The 18,872-nt window shown below is 36.8% G+C and overlaps 2 protein-coding genes across 2 annotated transcripts; both read left to right on the forward strand.

The window, feature by feature from the left end:
- The first annotated feature begins 2,617 nt into the window (after positions 1-2,617).
- On the forward strand, positions 2,618-9,830 carry clmnb (calmin b). The gene is made up of 10 exons (XM_081379676.1): positions 2,618-2,702; positions 3,201-3,262; positions 3,518-3,613; positions 3,725-3,808; positions 4,314-4,406; positions 4,515-4,735; positions 5,532-5,725; positions 6,364-6,446; positions 7,913-8,937; positions 9,232-9,830. Exons 1-10 carry the CDS (start codon positions 2,636-2,638, stop codon positions 9,359-9,361), a joined length of 2,055 nt encoding a protein of 684 aa, XP_081235802.1. The 5' UTR covers positions 2,618-2,635; the 3' UTR covers positions 9,362-9,830.
- Positions 9,831-13,699: 3,869 nt separating this feature from the next.
- Positions 13,700-17,188, forward strand: LOC308698822 (alpha-1-antitrypsin homolog). Its single transcript, XM_081379198.1, has 5 exons — positions 13,700-14,315; positions 14,481-15,165; positions 15,276-15,546; positions 15,721-15,868; positions 15,976-17,188. The coding sequence occupies exons 1-5, from the start codon at positions 14,313-14,315 to the stop codon at positions 16,162-16,164; spliced, it is 1,296 nt and encodes a 431-aa protein (XP_081235324.1). The 5' UTR covers positions 13,700-14,312; the 3' UTR covers positions 16,165-17,188.
- The last annotated feature ends 1,684 nt before the right edge of the window (positions 17,189-18,872 follow it).

An 18,872-nucleotide genomic window follows, 5' to 3' on the forward strand; every position in this document is an offset into this window, starting at 1 on the left:
ATTTTCTGAGGTATCTAACTTTAGCCATTCAGCAAAATTGTTTGTAGCTTGGGTAAACTCTGAACATTGTAATTTTCATTCATGCATGAGTTGGCTAGTTCATGAAGGTGCATTTGTTTATGTCTGAGGCCTGGCTTTCTTGGGTTATAAAATGAGCCACTATATCTACACTCTGTCCTGCAGAACCTACAACAAGCTCAGCCAGTCTGTAGGAGTGACTTATAACAAACTAATTACACTTTTATACTCAATTACACTCACAAACTCCCCTAAACACTTCCCCTAGGGAGAATCCCCAGCACAATTTAAAAGTGGAGTCAAGTGGACAAGGGAAGTTTATTTGGACAGACCCTCGATTTTGACTGAGGGAGTCTTCTCATGTACACTTCAGGCATATCCGTAGACAATGCAACACAATTGTGACATCACAATCAACTTCCAGTGCTTGCATTTAATTTACCCAAAAGTGATCAAGGGTTTATGGTGTTTAAACCCATTGCAATGTTTCTGCCAGTAGTGGGCACTCGTGCAACGTAAGCAATGATGTACACTTGAGTGATCGAGGGAAGGGCATAAAAAAAGAAGACTTAAACGCAGCCTAAGTTGTTCCTTCTATAGTTAAATTGTCAGTTTTAAGAATGGTCTGTTTTTATTCCATGGTGATAAATGTAGGCTATATTTATTATTTCAATAGTGTTTATAAAGTAAAACCTAACAAATGTCTCTCTGTTAAGTGTATCATAGTGGTATATTTCTTAAAAAAAAAAAAAAGTTATGTTTTGGTATTTCATGCAGTGATATTCAGGTATATTCAGGCCACATCCACACGAAGCCAGAGCTTTCCCTATCCAATTTTTTTTTTCCTCGTTCTAAAAAAACTTCTGTAAACTGCGTCATCTCAATAAATATCTACAAACACAAGAAACAGACTCGAAACGATGTAGTATACATGCCAGACCAGTATGTAGTGCTGTAATTCTGCCACAGAGATAAACACTAAAAACGGAGAAGAAGACTTGGAGCATGTGCTTAAACCTTGTGCACTGTATACAATAATATTAGGCTCAGTACCTACTGCTTTAACTTTTGCCAACAACTTTTCTGAACAATATAAACAACCATAAATGGCCTGGTACAAAATATGAAACGTCTTAATCAGACAACAGACAAGCATCAATGCATAAGAAAGAAAATATAAATAAGTAAAATAAAGAAATAAAAATACAAGTAAATAATAAATATAGAAATAAAAGAGGCTCAGTAGTTTCTGCAGCACGAACACAAGCATGTAATCCGCTGTTGTTGTTGTTACGTGTCGTAGTGGTGTGTGACTAGGATCGATGACATCATCGTTTCACAAAATATACGGATTGGCTGTACACAAGAAAACGCAAGGGTGTCGTTTTCAGATTTACCCTTTCTGGGACCCGATTAAAAAAAAAAATAGCGGTTTCAGGCTCCCAAAAGTGGCTTTGGTCTATACAGCTAATTTTGCCCTTCATGACAACTGTGAGGGGGGTGAATTTTTTTTATAACTCATCCGTTTAAATTATATTAAGCCTTAAATTTCTGCATAATTAAGAGGTGTCCATTTTTGAGTGACAGTTGGATTCCCGCTGCTGTGGTCATTAGTCATCATTAGTCGCTTGTCTGCTGTCTGTTAGCCGTCACGTTACGCGCTGCCAAGATGGCGACGGTCGGCCACGCCCACTTTAGGCTTCAAAAACGGTCTTCAGAAACCTACGGGTGACGTCACGGACACTACGTCCATTTTTTTTACAGTCTATGGATACGATACAACATTTTTACGTATACAGCTAAACGTGTCTCCGTGTGTACAAGGCCTAATTGTATGAATACATTGACCCACTAATGCAATATATAAGGCAACAAAAACATTGTTGTTCTTTAAGCATTTTTTAGCACACGGACGACAACATTATCAAAACGATCCTGTTCTCATGGATCCGCTGTAAAAACGCTGTATTATCATGGCAGGCCAGTAGTTGGCGAAGTCACTTTGTAAAGAAACACTATGTGCCTACAGACTGAACACGTAATACACATGCGCATGATGTCACTGTTTTCACAAATTTGCATTTTTGTAGTTTACACGGAGACAATAACGTTATCATTTTGAAAAAAACTTGCTCTTTGAAACCCGTTTTCAAAAGTGTGCGTTTCCAGGTCCCCAAAACGCTGTTGTCGTGTAAACAAGTTTTCAGTTTTTAGTTGAAAATGGCCCCTTAGTGTTAAAATATCCTTTCATGGTGAGGATTAGCTAATATTTCCTTTTACAAAAAAGAAAAGAAACTTGGACCCCCAAATCATAGTTATACTATGAACAAAACATCCATTCAAGCATCCACATGTTTTATTTGTTAAAAGTGAATAGGTGAAACACATAAAAGTTAAAGTATGACTATGAATGAGTATTAAATATTAGCTTGAGGCAGTAAAGGATTTGCAGGAGCTGTCACAGTGTACGGAGGAGACGGGCGTGTACTGGCAGGATTTGACGCTCAAAAACACTTCTCAAACCCAACGACTTGATTTCCTCAAATGTTCCCCTGTAGCGTCACTGCAGCTACTGTAGCATATTCGTGACTGAGAGGTTTTCTTGGTCCTGTTCAGGATGTCCTCAACATTGAGTAAGAGAGATGGACGTGTTAAAGACAAGAAATGCGCGAAAAGAACCCAAGGTAAAAGAATCCATAACCGTGTACATACATAATTCACAGGTACAGTTCTTATAATGAATTATCTTTATGCTTTAAAGAATTTTGGGTGAATATTTTTATGATAATGCAATGTTTTAAATGGCAAGTTTGCTCCATTGTATCTTAATATATATTATATTTTCCAGTTCTGGCACAGGTTTAAAAAATAATTTTGTATTTTTCTTTTAAATACAGTATTTTAGATTTTATCACAAGCACAATATGACCGAAATGTAAACGGAAATAAAACAACATTCTGAAAAACAAGTCTGAAAGTAAAATGGAATGTTTTTAAGACAAACTTCCTTGTTCATTTCACTCAGTGCATGTCTCTTAAATGAAAGCGAACCTGCTTATACATGTTCTCACCTGCTCTAAACCTGTTACAATGTTCTGAAATGACAGCATGTACAAAAGTTGACTCAAAAAGTTGTACCCATGCTCTGAGAAAAAGCCTGAGTTTGATTTCTTTGTTTACAGAGGAGAAGCAGGCAGTCCAACAGAGAACTTTTACCAAGTGGATAAACATGCATTTGAAGAGAGTGAGAATTGTCTTATTTCTACTGCAGGGACAATCAACAGATTCAGTTTTTTACATGCAACAAGGCCAAACAGCATATGATTTTTTTCCTTATGAGTGTCACACCTATTACTATAACAGAAGTATTGAATGTTGTTGTTTTTGTAAAAATGTCAGCATGTTTGTTTATTAATAATGAAAAATGAACATACTGTACATTTCAAAGTAGTCATTAACTGTCATGTCTACTTCATTTAAGTTCCTTTCTGTGTTGTAGTGTGACCCACCTTTACAAGTTAATAACTTATTCACTGATGTTCAAGATGGAAAGGTTCTCATGGCTCTTCTAGAGGAACTGTCAGGCTGTAATATGGTTTGTCATCACATATTTTACTGAAAAAATACAAAGTTTGATCACTATAAAACTGTCATACATAAATGTGGCTTCCCTAAACACATAAGAAGTGTTTTTCATGTGCTTTAGCTTGATAGATTCAGGCCATTCCCACATCACATCTTCAGACTAAACAATATTGCAAAGGTCTTGAATTTCCTCGAGGACAGAAATGTAAGTCCGAATTACTATTTTTCCCCATGTCTTAGTGTGAATCCCTGTACATCACATACATGGTGGGTGGGAAATATATCATGGCCGAGAATTAATTCCATCATTTTAGTTAAATGGATAGTTTAACAATATCAAAAATGAAAATTTTGTCATAATTTACTCACCTTCAAGTTGAGGGTAGACATTTAATTCCATAGTAGAAAACAAAATACTATGAAAGTCAATGGGGCCCATCAACTGTCTGCTTACCAACATTCTTTAAAATATCATCTTTTGTGTTCAGCAAAACAAGAAAGAAACTCATACAGGTTTGGAACAACTTGAAGGTGAGTAAATGATGACAAAAATTTAAATTGTGGCCATGTTGTACAAAATAAAACACGGGAAATAATTAGTATGTGACAATGATTTAAAGGGAACTAATTAGTAAAACACAGCCATCAATATATATTTTTCCTTCCATATGTCATGTTCAAATGTAATAATTTATATTATTTCCACACAGGTGAGTCTTATAAATATTGACGCTAATGATATTGCTGATGGCAATCCTTCAGTTGTTCTCAGGCTAATCTGGAACATCATTGTATACTATCAGGTAAAGCACGCTAACATTGTGTAGCGATAATGAAAGAGTTCCATTGTTCTTGTGAGTGAGTAATTGATCGACTGAGTTATTGTGGCTAAATTATTTTACCATTTGAAGATTAAACAGGTTACAGGACACCTAGAGAAATTCCCTTCCACCTTCAGTCTGCTGTCATTACCTTGTGGCAGTGATTCTTCTGGTCGTAGTTCTCCAGTATCACCTGGAGATGACATATTCGGCACTCTACCCTCAAAAGGCAAAAGGTCTACTCATAATCTCAAGTACCGCGGTACAGCCATAAAGACTCTGCTTAGCTGGGTGCAAAACTGCACAGCAAAGTAAGTCAATTAATTCACTCAGCCACAATAAAGACAAGTGTGTTTCTTGATATCCAAATTGGTATATTGTATATTTGTCATAATTTACTCACCTTCATGTAGTTCCAAACCTTTTTTCTTCCGTGGAACACAAAAGGAGAAAGTTTGAAGAATGTACTGATCACACTTTTCCTTGAAATTGAAACGGAGACTGACGCTTTCAAGTTTCAAAAAGATACAAACACTACAAAAGCATTGTTTTGTTCGCTATATTCCTTTCAAAGCCGTGCAGTAGCTTTCTGTTTTTACTTCAAGTATCCTTCTCCAGTCAAATGTAACTGAGGACCACGAGTGAGTCTGTTGAACTTTGTGAACAAATCATTCAGAGTGGTTTTGTGAAGCATTTTAAACGACTTATTGAAAACATATAACTCAAAAGAACAATTTGTTCCAAATTAAGCGTCACTACTTCTTTCTTGAACTCTTATGAACACACCAAGTTGGATGTCAAGGCTGGATCTTAAGATATTCAGTAAATGTAACTTGAATTTTAGTCTGTTGCTCACTCAATACTACCAGATGGCTTTGTATGGACTATGGACCACTTTCATGGTCTTTTGCATCTATTTTGTCCACATCAATTATAATTGCATTAAAAAATAACATTAACTTACACAGAAGAAAGATAGCTTTGGAACAACATGCAGCTTTTTTTTTTTTTTTTTTTTTTTTTTTTAAATCTATGCCTTTGATTAATTGGATGGACATACATAATTTATTCAATCTTAGAAAATGCTATTTTAATCTTTTCCTTCAGATATGGGGTAGAAATTCATGATTTTGGTAACAGCTGGAGGAGCGGAATGGCTTTTTTGGCTCTGGTTAAATTCTTCTGTCCTGAATTTGTGGACATGAGGAAAGCTTTGTCCTCTGAGCCCCGTCTAAACATGGAGACAGCCTTCACAGCAGCATATGAGTGGCTGGGGATTCCTCCACTGCTGGATCCAGATGGTAACACACACACACACACACACACACACACACACTAATACTCATGTTGGCTTTTCATGTTTTATAAGTACATTCCACAGACATAATGATTTTTATACTGTACAAACTGTGTATTCTATCCCCTTACACTAACACTACCCTAAACTTATTCATCACATAAAACTTTCCACATATTTAAAAAACATTACTTTGTATGATTTATAATCTATTTTCCTCATGGGGACCAAAACATGTCCCCACAAGGACAAGGATTTCAGATATTCCCATCTTTGTGGAGACATAATTGCCATTTTGTCTCCATAACGTAGGGTTTGCCAGGACCACACACACTATCCGCTTCCTTTTACTTGAAGAATAGCTGTGTATTGTTTGTGCCTTCTATATAGGGGAACATGCTTAATTGCTGAATGACCTGCGCTCTTCAGAAATAAATATGTTGTAAAAAGCCAGAATTTTACTGCAGAACTATTGTACTACAGTAAATATTGCCTGTGAATATTGTATAGCAAAGTTTATTGTTTTCTTAGTTTTGTGACTGGATAGCAGAATTTATTTTTGAGTGGGATCCATCTTCAAAGCAACTGGACCGCAAGCAGGTGTGTTTGTTATTTGACGTGACCTTTTTTTTTTTGCACTAGATGTTGCAGTGCATTCACCAGATGAGCAGTCCATCATCACCTATGTAGCCCAGTTTCTTGAATGTTGCCCAGGCCATGGTGAGGTGAGGATATGTTTATCTTTCATATCAATGATTGTGTAATAAGGCCGGTCATATAAAGTCACAGGTAAAGCTAACCAAGACTTGCTTATCTGGAATGGTAACATTATTGTGAGTAGATATATCAAGAAGACTAAACATGTGGTCACATTTGGATTCCTATTGAAATTACTGGATTTTGCCCTCGAAAGTTCGCCGAAAAATGTGCTTCCACCAGTACCAGTATCAAAATTGAAGGTGGTAACGGGATAGTTTCACCTCCACAGAATGAAGCTGAAGAGGAAGAGCCGGACTGTTTCAAAGACATGTATACAGTGTATTTATTCAGTATTTTTTTTATTCTCAAACATGTGGATTCCTATTAAAATTACTGAATTTTACCCTTGCAAATTTGCCAAACAATGGCAAATGTGTCAGCACATGTGATATAAATAATGCATAATGTAATAAAATAATGCATCCATGTATAATTCAATCAAAAATGTCGGAAATACTGTCTATTAATGGATACTACTGGCATTTCAGAGGCCAGGTTTTTTTTTTTTTTTTTTTTTTTTTTTTTGTTTAAAGGGTTCATGAACTGGCTTTCTAAAAAATGTTATTGTTGTCTGAGGTCAACTTATGACGTTCGATTGTTTTTTACATTCAAAAACATCAAAATGAATGTTAGGCTATGTTCTACCCTGGTTTTGAGCCTAGCTCCTGAAACACTCGTTTTTATGGGCGTGCCACATTGAAGACTTGGAAGTAAACGCCCACTGCTATGATTGGATAACAGTTTTGCATATTATAATGAGTTTCATGTAATGCGCAAATCAGTGGGTGGGGCTAAATAGGCAGTGTTGAAGTAGGCGTTGATCATCTTCTGCGGAGGTGGTGTTTGATACCCTTTGACGTCATAGATCCCCACTTTGAAAAACCTGTCGATCGCTGTGCCTGGTGTCAATAAAAGCTTTTATTGGAATAACAAGGAAGTTTTCAGTTGTTCTGAAACTTACAGGATATTCTTATTGTATGATGACCTCTTATATGTCAAAAGCTCAAGGAAAATTGTATTTCTCAGTTCATCACCCCTTTAAGCCCTGAATGATTTTGATTATTATTATTTTATTTTTTTTGTGAATGTTTTTAAATTTTGCATCATTTAGTTGCTAAAGATAGTGTCAACAGATCTTGAGTCAAGGCTTAGAATTACAATTAAATCTATATATTTTGTTGACACACTAGAGTATGGAAGCTCACTTTGGAGTAAATAAGGTAGGCCTACTCCACTAAAAAGTGGAAATTGCCTTTTTATTTACTTTTTTTCTATAAGGTAGAAAATACATACAAAATTAACCCAATGTATCACCATTGGAAACAATTTATTTTAAAATTGTGATGTTTATTCTCAAGCAAATTAAGATAAAATAAACAGTTCTATTAGAGAAAGATGTATTGCTAATCGCATTGCATTCACTGATTCACAGGACAGTGTGTCAACAGATTCCTCTAGAGGCACACCAAACTCCATTGAAAGATGGGACAGACCTTGGATTGATTCGGTCAGCTGTGTGTCACAATCTAATGTCTCCGCTGAAGTTTTGAGACGCCTTCATAACCCTTCTGAGACCTGCCATGAAGAACAAGATCAAGAGCTCAGCTCAGAGTCGCTTCATATCTGTCCTTCAGACAACCCTGTGGGTTTATCTGCTATACCTCCACATTTCCTCACCATGAAGAGTTCCAGCTGGTCAACTGGACAATCCTTCTCAGACTCCACTGGAGGGCAGTGTTGTGACTCCGTAGCATGGAAAAAAGGCTTGATGGTAAATCTGGAGGATGATGGGAACAGTTCTGAGGTTTCAAAGGCTGTTTATGCAATGTCAATGCTGGATTCAGACGAGGAGGACGCATACAGCTACATTTTAGAGCTGGACCATAAAGAAGCTGGAATAGTGTCAAATGTCAACTTTGAATTAAACGCAGTCATGGATTCACAGGGAATGGAGTTTGATATAAATGTTGTCAGTACACTTGAATCTCAAAGTAGGGAAAGAAACTCATTGTGTCATTTGTATGATACACCGAGTTATTTAAAACCCACGGATGTATTGATGTCATGTGATAGCAAAGGTACAGATGAAAGCACACTGGGGCAGGTCAAGGACATTCATGTATCCCAAAGGGACTGTGACTCTCTGCCAAAGAATCGAACTGGTATAGAAAACACAGAAAAGACTGCCAGATCATCTGCTGATGAATGTTTGGACTTGGACTGTTCATTCAAAATGAAGGAGAGTATTTACTTGGATGTATTTACTCTGACTTGCAGTGATGGTGTTGATCTTATGCAAGTGGACAATGATCTTGATAAGGAGAAAATTAGAGAGGACCTTTTCCTTTGCGAAGTGAATGATAGTCTATCAGAAAATTACCAATATGAGCAAAACAGTTTTTTAGATCAAAGTGTTTTGGATAGAATAACCGAAGAACCTGCAGTTTCACATTTGAGGTTAGGATTATATTTTTCATTCATTTTATCACCTGCTCATGAAAAAAACGTGCCTCTACCTATACATTTTTGCACAACTCCAAAAACTTACCTTTAAAAACAATTCACTGCAGATTTACATGAATCTGTTTTATATAAAACTGAACATGTTTTTAATGGCACTCACTAGACATTTCACTTTGAAACATGCAATAAGCATAATATCATTCTGCAGAAATGTTGCCACAGGTACGTTTTTACAATGAGCCTGTTTGCTTTGAAAATAACCAATAACCGCCTCTTTCTGTGTTTTAGGAACGGCTGTCGTGACCGAACTAGTTATGAGCTGGAAGAGCTTCATGTGCTTCTGTTCCTCTGGATGATCGCCTACTGCTGCCTTATATATCCTCACCTGGACTTCTTCAGTCTATTAAGTAAAAACTAGCAATGCTAGAGCAATATACTTACAAGGAGAGTTCTACAAAGTGCAATATTGTGCGTCCACACACGCAATTCAGTTTATCTCCTTCTCATTGTTTGTAAGTCAGAATCAGAGCTAAAACTTGTCCTCTAAATAAAGTGGGTTTAGATCACATATGGAATTTACAGTTGAAGAGTTACAGACTTACAATAGACTATGTGGATTGTCAGTATCACATTGCGAGAACATGTCAAAGGTCTTAAAGGGTCATTGAGTTTTTTGTCATTGAGTTTGTTTTTGAGTTGTACAACTCATTCCTGCAGCACTCTATAAATATTGCCTTTTTGCTGCTTTACCTTTAATATATATATACATAACTGTCCTTCCATGTGACATGAGCAACAAGGTTCAGTGTTATTTACTTTACAGTGTTAACTCTTTACCCACCAGCATAAAAAAAAAAAAGTTGCCTGCCACTGCCAGCTTTTTTGATAAAAAATAAATAAAAAGAAAATCAAGTATTTGTCAAATACTACATCTGGATCAGATTCAGAATGACGATCAAAACTTAGATGGAGTAGATCGAGTCCATTAACACCCCCACAGCTTCACAGTCCTCGTACTGGGTCGACATTTCATTCAGTAACATTAGGCAGTTTTGATTTATATGCTGTTTAATGTTGATGATCGCGGTATTTTACATTTGCATCTGCTTACATACTGTATGCTATAGCTTGTTTCTGCTTCTTCTTCACCTGTGTTTTGATCAGGAGATTCTGCACTCTTTCAGAAGATGCGAAATAGCATAACAGTGAAAACACGGAATGCCGGAAATTTCCGTCAATTGCGGGGAAAGAGTTCATATATATATATATATATATATATATATATATATATATATATATATATATATATATATATATATATATATATATATATATATATATATATATATATATATATATATACACACAGTGCTATGCATAAGTTTAGACACCCATACTAAAGTTGACTAAAAAGAGGAATAAAAAATCATCTTTTGGAAACTGAACTTAATGCCTTAATTTAAAAAATTAGGAAAAATCCAACCTTTAAGGACACCAATTTTCTTTGTGAATGAATAATGTATCGTAAATAAATAAATGTTCTTCCTTAAAATACAGGGTGCATAAGTTTGGACACCCCTATGTTAAATTCCCATAGAGGCAGGCAGATTTTTATTTTTAAGTATTTTTTTTTATTTTATTTTTAGGATACTATGCATCCTGATAAAGTTCCCTTGGCCTTTGGAATTAAAATAGCCCCACATCATCACATAGCCTTCACTATACCTAGAGATTGGCATGGTTTTATTTCAGTTAGCCTAATAGCTAGTTTGATTTGCATTGAGAGATGATCTTATGGAAAGTACCCCATGCCAATCTCTAGGTATGGTGAAGGCTATGTGATGATGTGGGGCTATTTTAATTCCGATTGCCGAGTTCACGCGCGTGATCATAGGTAACTAAACCTATGCGTGTGAACTCGGCAATCGACTACTTTGGACTACTAAACACAGGTATTTGCGCTGGCTTAAATAACATAATTTTTATACATAGGCTATCTTTCACATCTCCTGCAGTCAGATTCACTCGTGTTCACTCTGAAGGAATCACTCACATTTTCTGTGCACTTGTAATGACACATCAAGGATGTTAAGAGGCTAAAAGCAGGTTTAAAACTTGCCCCATTGAAGTCAACAGGGTGCAAATTTTAAAAATAGAATAACTCGGTGTAAGCAACACCGATTTTTGTCGTTGTTCTCTGTATTGACAGCACTCCAAATGTACAAAAAAATGAGCTCAATGTTAAAATTGACCGGAGTTCTCCTTTAAGGCATTAAGTTCAATTTCCAAAAGATGATTTTTTATTCCTCTTTTTAGTCAACTTTAGCATGGGTGTCTAAACTTATGCATAGCACTATATATATATATATATATATATATATATATATATATATATATATATATATATATATATATAATATATATATATATATATATATTTTTTTTTTTTTTTTTTTTTTTTTTCTTATTTTTTATTTGTTCATGTGAAATTGGTTTCATGATATTTTTTTTATCAATACGTGAATGTTAATCTGACGTCTATAATATTGTACAACATTGAAAAGCATATTTATTAAAAGCATATTGTACAAAATATTTATTTTGACAGAAGATGGTAATGTCAGGTAGTGGAAAGAGTTTGTTTAGCTTCATTCTATCATTTGACAGTTGAATGCTTCATTATTGAAGCTAAATTTAATGGAGAGACCTACTTAATAATCTCATTAGAAGAGTAGTTGAAATATCAGATGTATAAACATGTTGCAATTTATAACAAATGTTAGCATGCACCAATAAAGTGATTTTCAGTTCGTCCCAGCAATCAAACAGTTATGTGTGTGGTTCTGGAGAAGATAAAACAAACTATTCAAATATGTAAGACTAAGCGTGGGCTGGATGAGATTTGTGCCTTCACTACATACAGAGAGCCAACAACTTCTGAGAATGTGTTTGTTTACTGTCAAGGTCAGGGCCGCTAATCAATGTCAACATCTTTCAACATTTCCCTTGGAAAACGATCCAAAGAGGAGTTTGGACAGTTATGTGTACCCCCAACTGTGTTTTTTTGCAGTGAGTTATCAAGAGATGTGTACAGTATATGTTGATAGTAGCAAAGCTGTTAATATTCACTTCTCCAGGGGAATTGGACAAGCCTGAGAGACGCAGGCGCTAAATGGTGTTGGAAGCTACTATGGATGCCCTAGTGCTCTTCAATGACCTTGTCTTTGGTTTGTTTGCTACTTACAGCATGGAAAAGCAGAGGGAAAATCTTTGTTTCTCCTCAGTTGGACTGTCCTTTGCCCTTGTGAAGATATGGAGAATCTCACATGACCTGATCTCAATAAGGTTTGATGAATGGGCTTCTCAACTTCACAGAGGCCTCTGTGGAGGTCACATATTCCTGGTCATCCATAACTTAAAGAAGACACAGCTCTTACTCAGTATTATGAAAGTCAGAATTTACAACAAGATTCAAATGTGGCTCTAGATTAAAATATATAAATTAGTTTTGAAACATAGCAGTCACTTTATTTTATATTGTATGGTATACAGTGCATTCAAAGTATTCAGACCACTTATTTTTTGTTCCCCACACAATTAATGTATTAAAGTATTACATGAATAAACATTACATACCCCATGATGACAAATAAAAAAATATATTCAGGAAAATGTGCATATTAAAGAAACAACAACAGTCCATTTGGTGGCGGCAAATCAACAAAAGCTCATTTGCCAACTGCCAGTATAACATTGAAAGAAGAAGATAAACAGAGTTTGTAGATTTTACAAAATTTAAATTAAAGAAATGTTATGATATAAATTGAATGATCTCTATTTTCAGGTCAATGATCAAACAAGGAAATTGGCAACACATAACTTGGTCACACATCTTTGCTTCCATTGAAACACAAGATGCTCTTTTGATCATTCTCAAGTCTGCATGATAATCATCTGCATTATTATTAAGTTTTAAACAAACTTGTGGAGTTAGTTTGGGAGTTCATGTAGCCTGAGTGCATAGAAGCTCTACATTATTATGTTTGTGTTGTTTTATAATGATCAAAATATTTAATTGACAGATGCTGATAAAATAGTTTGCGGCTGACCAGAGAAATGGTGAGTGACATAGAGTGTTTTTCACACAAGGAAAGTTATGAAAACAAGAACAATCAGTCTACAGCCTGTAGTGCTGCTGCAATAAAAGCAAATTGATACATATAACATACTAGGAAATACAGAAATTCTTGTTTTTGACTTCTCATTCAATGTATTATGATGATATTGTAATTTATAATGAAAAAAAAAAACCTTACTCAGACCAGTCTCAGGCTTTTGGACCCCACTGTATACTTCAATCTGATCCAGTACAGAAGAAGCTGTCTTAAGCCAGACATTCTGTTTGTGGCCAATTGCAGCTCTGTAAACAACAAGCTCAAGAAGCTTCATTCTGAATTCAACTGTTGTAAACATGCCAATAAAATGGAGAGAAAGTGACATTCCACACTGTCTAAGACATTGATTTTCTTTCCCCCTTTGACAGGTTTGCAGAGATCCGACTCCCAAAGTTTGCTTTGGAAAAAAACATATACTTCAGAGACCCTTGAGAAGCACGGTGTTCACTCAATGTGAATCAGCCAATTGTAAACAGCCATCAAAGGTGAACGATCTGGTGTTGACTCTTGTGAGGGTATTCATTTTAAGCACCCTCCTATCAGAGTACAGTATATCACTGGTTGATTGATTGTGTCTCTCTCTGCAAGCTCTGTATATAGTGAACTGATTGTGGATGAAAGCCCAATAAAAAGGGCGTATAATTATAATAATAATGCAGGAATAAACCATTACTGAGTCATGTAATAGGAACTTTTTTCCACAAAATAAACAGAAATGCATATACATTAAATGTTTAATTGGAGTATAACAAGTAAATAACTTATTTGGGTTTTTAAATTTGTTTAAAACCTAAATAAGAGAAACTTCTAATTATGGACAGCTAATTTTAGAGCTGTGATTCAATTGACCATCACAGAAAATAAAAAGGCACAAGCTTTCACCGTATCTTAAGATGTGAAGTCTTTTTGATTAACAGTCTGAGAGGAAGACAGTCATATCTATCCTAAATTGCTGATTGACTACTTTTTAAATCTAAATCTCATCAACAGATTTTAAGTAGGTACTGAAAACCCCTGACACAGGAGTCTAAAACTGTGTTGCATCACTAAATACAGAGCAACAGCTAACCATGAGTGATTGCGTTCACAGAACGGGGGTGGAAACAGGTTAATGTTTAAAAATTTTAACCGATGCTTGAATGACTATAAATTGACACCAATCCATCTGAACAGTCTCCTGTCAAGAGGACTTTGATGGTGAGTTTCAATTGTTTCGCTTAAAGTGCTATGATTTTACCAGAATTTTAAATAGCTACTCTTTGAAATTTACGTTACAAATGTGAAATGCAAAAGCATAGATTTGTGTGATCAAGTACAAATCATAAAGTTTGTACAATGCTGTGCCCTCTGGTCATAAAACAGGTGGATAAAATGTGGGGAAAGATTTATTGCTGTGCGATTGCTGCCCTGCTGGTAGTAACGGCCTGGACCGCACCCCACGAAGGTCACGACCATGGTGGCCACACACCTGATCACTACCACCATCTCCACCATGGGAAGGATGAACCCCACCCCATCCACGAGGGGTCCAGCGATGCCTGCCACCTGCTTTCTCCACACAACGCTGACTTCGCCTTCTCTCTCTACAAGAAACTTGCATTCCATCCTGATGCCCAGGGCAAGAACATTTTCTTCTCCCCGGTCGGGATCTCAATGGCTTTGAGCATGTTGGCTCTAGGTGCCAAGGGCAGCACTCATTCTCAGATATACAGCAGTCTGGGTTATGGTGAGTTGAAGCCTGAGCAGGTCAATGAGGGTTTTGAGCACTTGCTCCACATGCTGAGCCACAGCCAGGACGCCATGCAGCTGGAGGCAGGAGCTGGTGTGGCCATCAGAGAAGACTTCAAGGTGGTGGACAAGTTCCTGAAGGATGCTCAGCACTACTACAGCAGTGAAGCCTTCAGCGTTGACTTCTCCAAGTCTGAAATTGCTGAAGAGGAGATTAACAAGTTCATCGCCAAGAAAACCCATGACAAGATAACCAGCATGGTAAAGGGTCTGGACTCAGAGACAGTGATGATGCTGATTACCTATATGTACTTCAGAGGTACTAAAGAAAGTCTTTCGTTCAGTGATATTTCTGTAATAATCATGTATTTCATCTTTGAAAAATCTTGGTTGATGCTGACCTAAATTTCTTGCAATTTGTCTTGATAGGCAAGTGGGACAAGCCATTTGATGCAAGGCTGACCCACAAAGCTGACTTCAAAGTGGACAAGGACACCACCGTGCAAGTTGACATGATGAAAAGAACTGGCCGCTATGACATTTATCAAGACCCTATCAACCAAACTACGATCATGATGGTGCCCTACAAAGGCAATACGTCCATGATGATCGTTCTTCCTGAGGATGGGAAGATGAAGGAGGTTGAAGAATCCATCTGCAGACACCATATTAAGAGCTGGCACGAAAAACTCTTCAGAAGGTAATATCATCAATACATCCAGATTTAAATTCATGTACTATTTGACTTCTGACTTGAAGGTTGATGGTTGTTTAGTTGCTATAAGATATTTGGGAACTTTTTGGTACCATATTTGTTACCATATTTGGGAGCCATGGTAGCTGATATACCATATTTTACATGTATGCCCTTCAGTTCTGTGGACCTGTATATGCCCAAATTCTCCATCTCTGCAACTTCCAAACTGGACGACATTCTGCAGGAGATGGGAATAACTGATGCATTCGGTGAGGCTGCAGATTTCTCCGGGATGACAGAAGAAGTCAAAGTCAAGGTGTCACGGGTATGTGTGGACTTGTTTTTACCTTTGGAAGCAACATCATAGTTGATAGACCTAAAGAATTTGAAAACTCTTGAGAGTCATGTTCACATTTTAAACCCAATCTCCAGGTTGTCCATCAGGCAGTCCTCAGCGTGGACGAGAAGGGCACAGAGGCAGCAGCTGCAACTACAATAGAAATAATGCCGATGTCCCTACCAGACAGCGTGGTGCTCAGCCGGCCTTTCCTGGTTCTGATTGTAGAGGACAGCACCAAGAGCATCCTCTTCATGGGCAAGATCACCGATCCTACTGTGTGAGATCCTACTCCACACATAACTTGCCGGCCCTCTGCGTAAATGCTAATCTTTGTGTAGATCTTGTTTTAAACTGCAATAAATGTTGATTTGATTGTAATGAAGTATGTCATCAGCAATTTATTTCACAATAAATTCCTATTTCGCATGTACATATTACTTTTTGTAGTAATGACACTAACTGGGTAAATACATACCCCTAAACCTAACCTTAACCCATGTAGTTACCTTACACTACTCAGTACTTTCATGGGTAAGTACACTGTAAAGTGCACATGCTGTAAAATAAAGTGCAACCAAAACCACAATACATGCATTTCTCAATACTGGTCTCAACATAATGCTGTCTGGAAAAACTGCAATTTTGAGCTTATTAAATTGTCTTTTTTTTTCTTTTCTTTTTTTTTACATACATTTAACGTAATGTAGCAGGTAATTTAACACAAATGGATTTGCAGTAGAATCAAACTCATCAAAGCAAATTTGGCTAAATGTATCAGTGGTGGTAGTAATTCTGTAACACTTTCTGTTCTTGCCTGCAAACACTAACGATTTGTAGCATTGATCTTTTTCTGTTAGTCTTCATCTAGTCACTGGGACATAGTTTAGCAGGTGATACCAGACTACACAGAACCTACTATTATGCAATATATAGTGGCACATGTACAGTATGCATACGCTAGTATACATACAGTGGGGTCAAAAACTTTAAGTCCACCATAAATGAATGCTTCTAATTTAATCAGCTTTTCTCTATTCTCCGTTTCTGCTCAATCCTAGGCTTTGGACTCCACTGCAGATAGAGATATGATTACATGCCATGTTTTGGGTTGCACAACAGAGGGAAGGATGAGATAACCTATGGTTCATTCCCCTCACCTTTCTGACCTTTAACCTTTCGATAGAGCTTCTGCTCCAGTACAGTGTGTTCAATCAATACCTCGTCCTCCATAAATCCAACACAGCAGGCTCAGGCATGTCTGTCTCTTCTACAAGATCAAAAGTGCAAATAAATGAAAATGAAATGAAAGCCTTATTGTGTGTAGTATGCAGTCAGGAAATAGATCACATCAGAGTGATACTCATTCCAAGATAAATGTGGCAAAGTCTCTGGCAGAACCTCACGTGTTTCTGCTCAAGCCTGATGCCATCATTTGGTTGTGACTTTTTTGAGGGCTGACTAATGAGTGGTAAGTGTATAGGGATGGCCAATATGATCAAAATCTTATATCACGATATGAGTAATTTTATTTCATGATAATATATGATGATTTCATGACAATTACACACACACACACACGCATGCACGCACGCACGCACGCACACACACACACACACACACACACACACACGCACACACACACACACACACACACAAAACCTACAACAGAACAACAATACAAATTAAATAGACCTATCTGAAACCTTCAAGCACTAGATTGGCGAAATAGGTTACCACATAATATTTAGTCAAATGTACCAAAAAAAAACACTGCATAGTCTTCTTCACTGTGTAAATTAAGTATACATTTATTCTCATTAAAGTTGCAAACGTGATTCAGTCAAGAGCAATGAGATCGTTTGATTAACACTAAATGGATAGTTCACCCAAAAAATGAAAATTTGCTGTTAATCTACTGGCCCTTAGGGCGATCCCAGATATAGGTGTCTTTTTTTGTAAAGTAAATTGAGTAAATTGTGCAAGCTTCATTTTTTAACCATTATCGAAAGATCTGCAAAAAAACCCATACATTTACCCGCACATAGACTTTCCCCTAAAAGAAATAAGGACAGAAGTGGTTGAAAGTGGACAAAAGAGACACCAGGTATGAGAATCTGTCTGTCCACTTGTGATCTGATCGACCAAAATGCATCTTGATACCAAGTGTAAACAGGGTCTTAGCACTGATACACATGCTTTCTTTCTCAAATGATTACGACTGTGTTCACTAGGATACTCACAAAGAGAGGCATTTTGACACTTAAATATGTGTTTTTAACCGTTCAAGCCCAATAAGGTGCCAAAAAGAACTCAGTTCAGTGATCACATGCTGTATAATTAGTGGCTTCATGTGCTCGCGTTGCAGGTGTGTGCACTCAGAAACAGTCTCTCAGACAGCGCGTGCATATAACGAAATGAGTCTGCTTTCGCTGCTTATTGCACTTGAATGTTTTAAAATCTTTTGTTTTTAAACCACAAGGCTTAAAAACCCATTCAAATGATAAACTTTAGTGATGCCGCAGGAAGGCAACATCACGTGAGCGTGACCGTGATAGAAACGATAGTCCAAAATCTCTACAGGTTAACAAATTTATACCTGTTAATCGTGTCTACAGGAATATCATCTACCCCTATAGTTGTAAATTTGTTTTATTGGATTTGTTTTATAAGTGCATGCTCACAATGTTAATTAAATAAGCCTAAATGCTAAACCCTAAAGTGCTGCACAAACACATATCTACTGTGTGTTGTGGGTTTTCATGAGTGGTTTTGCTTTCAGTAACTTACGCCGGATACAAGTTGTGTGTCATCTGAAGGGTTTGGATCCAGTTATTGTTCTCCACCAGAGCTGCTTACATTAGTTTTGTTGTTCTATGCACGACTCAAATGCTCCGCTCTCCACTCGGATAATAGCTGTCGTTTAATGAAGATTTGATGGATGAATAGAGGCTTGAATCCCATTGCACATTCATACAGACATTTACTGTAC

This window comes from Scardinius erythrophthalmus, assembly GCF_964197995.2.
Source record: "Scardinius erythrophthalmus genome assembly, chromosome: 11".
NCBI classification, from domain to species: Eukaryota; Metazoa; Chordata; class Actinopteri; order Cypriniformes; family Leuciscidae; genus Scardinius; species Scardinius erythrophthalmus.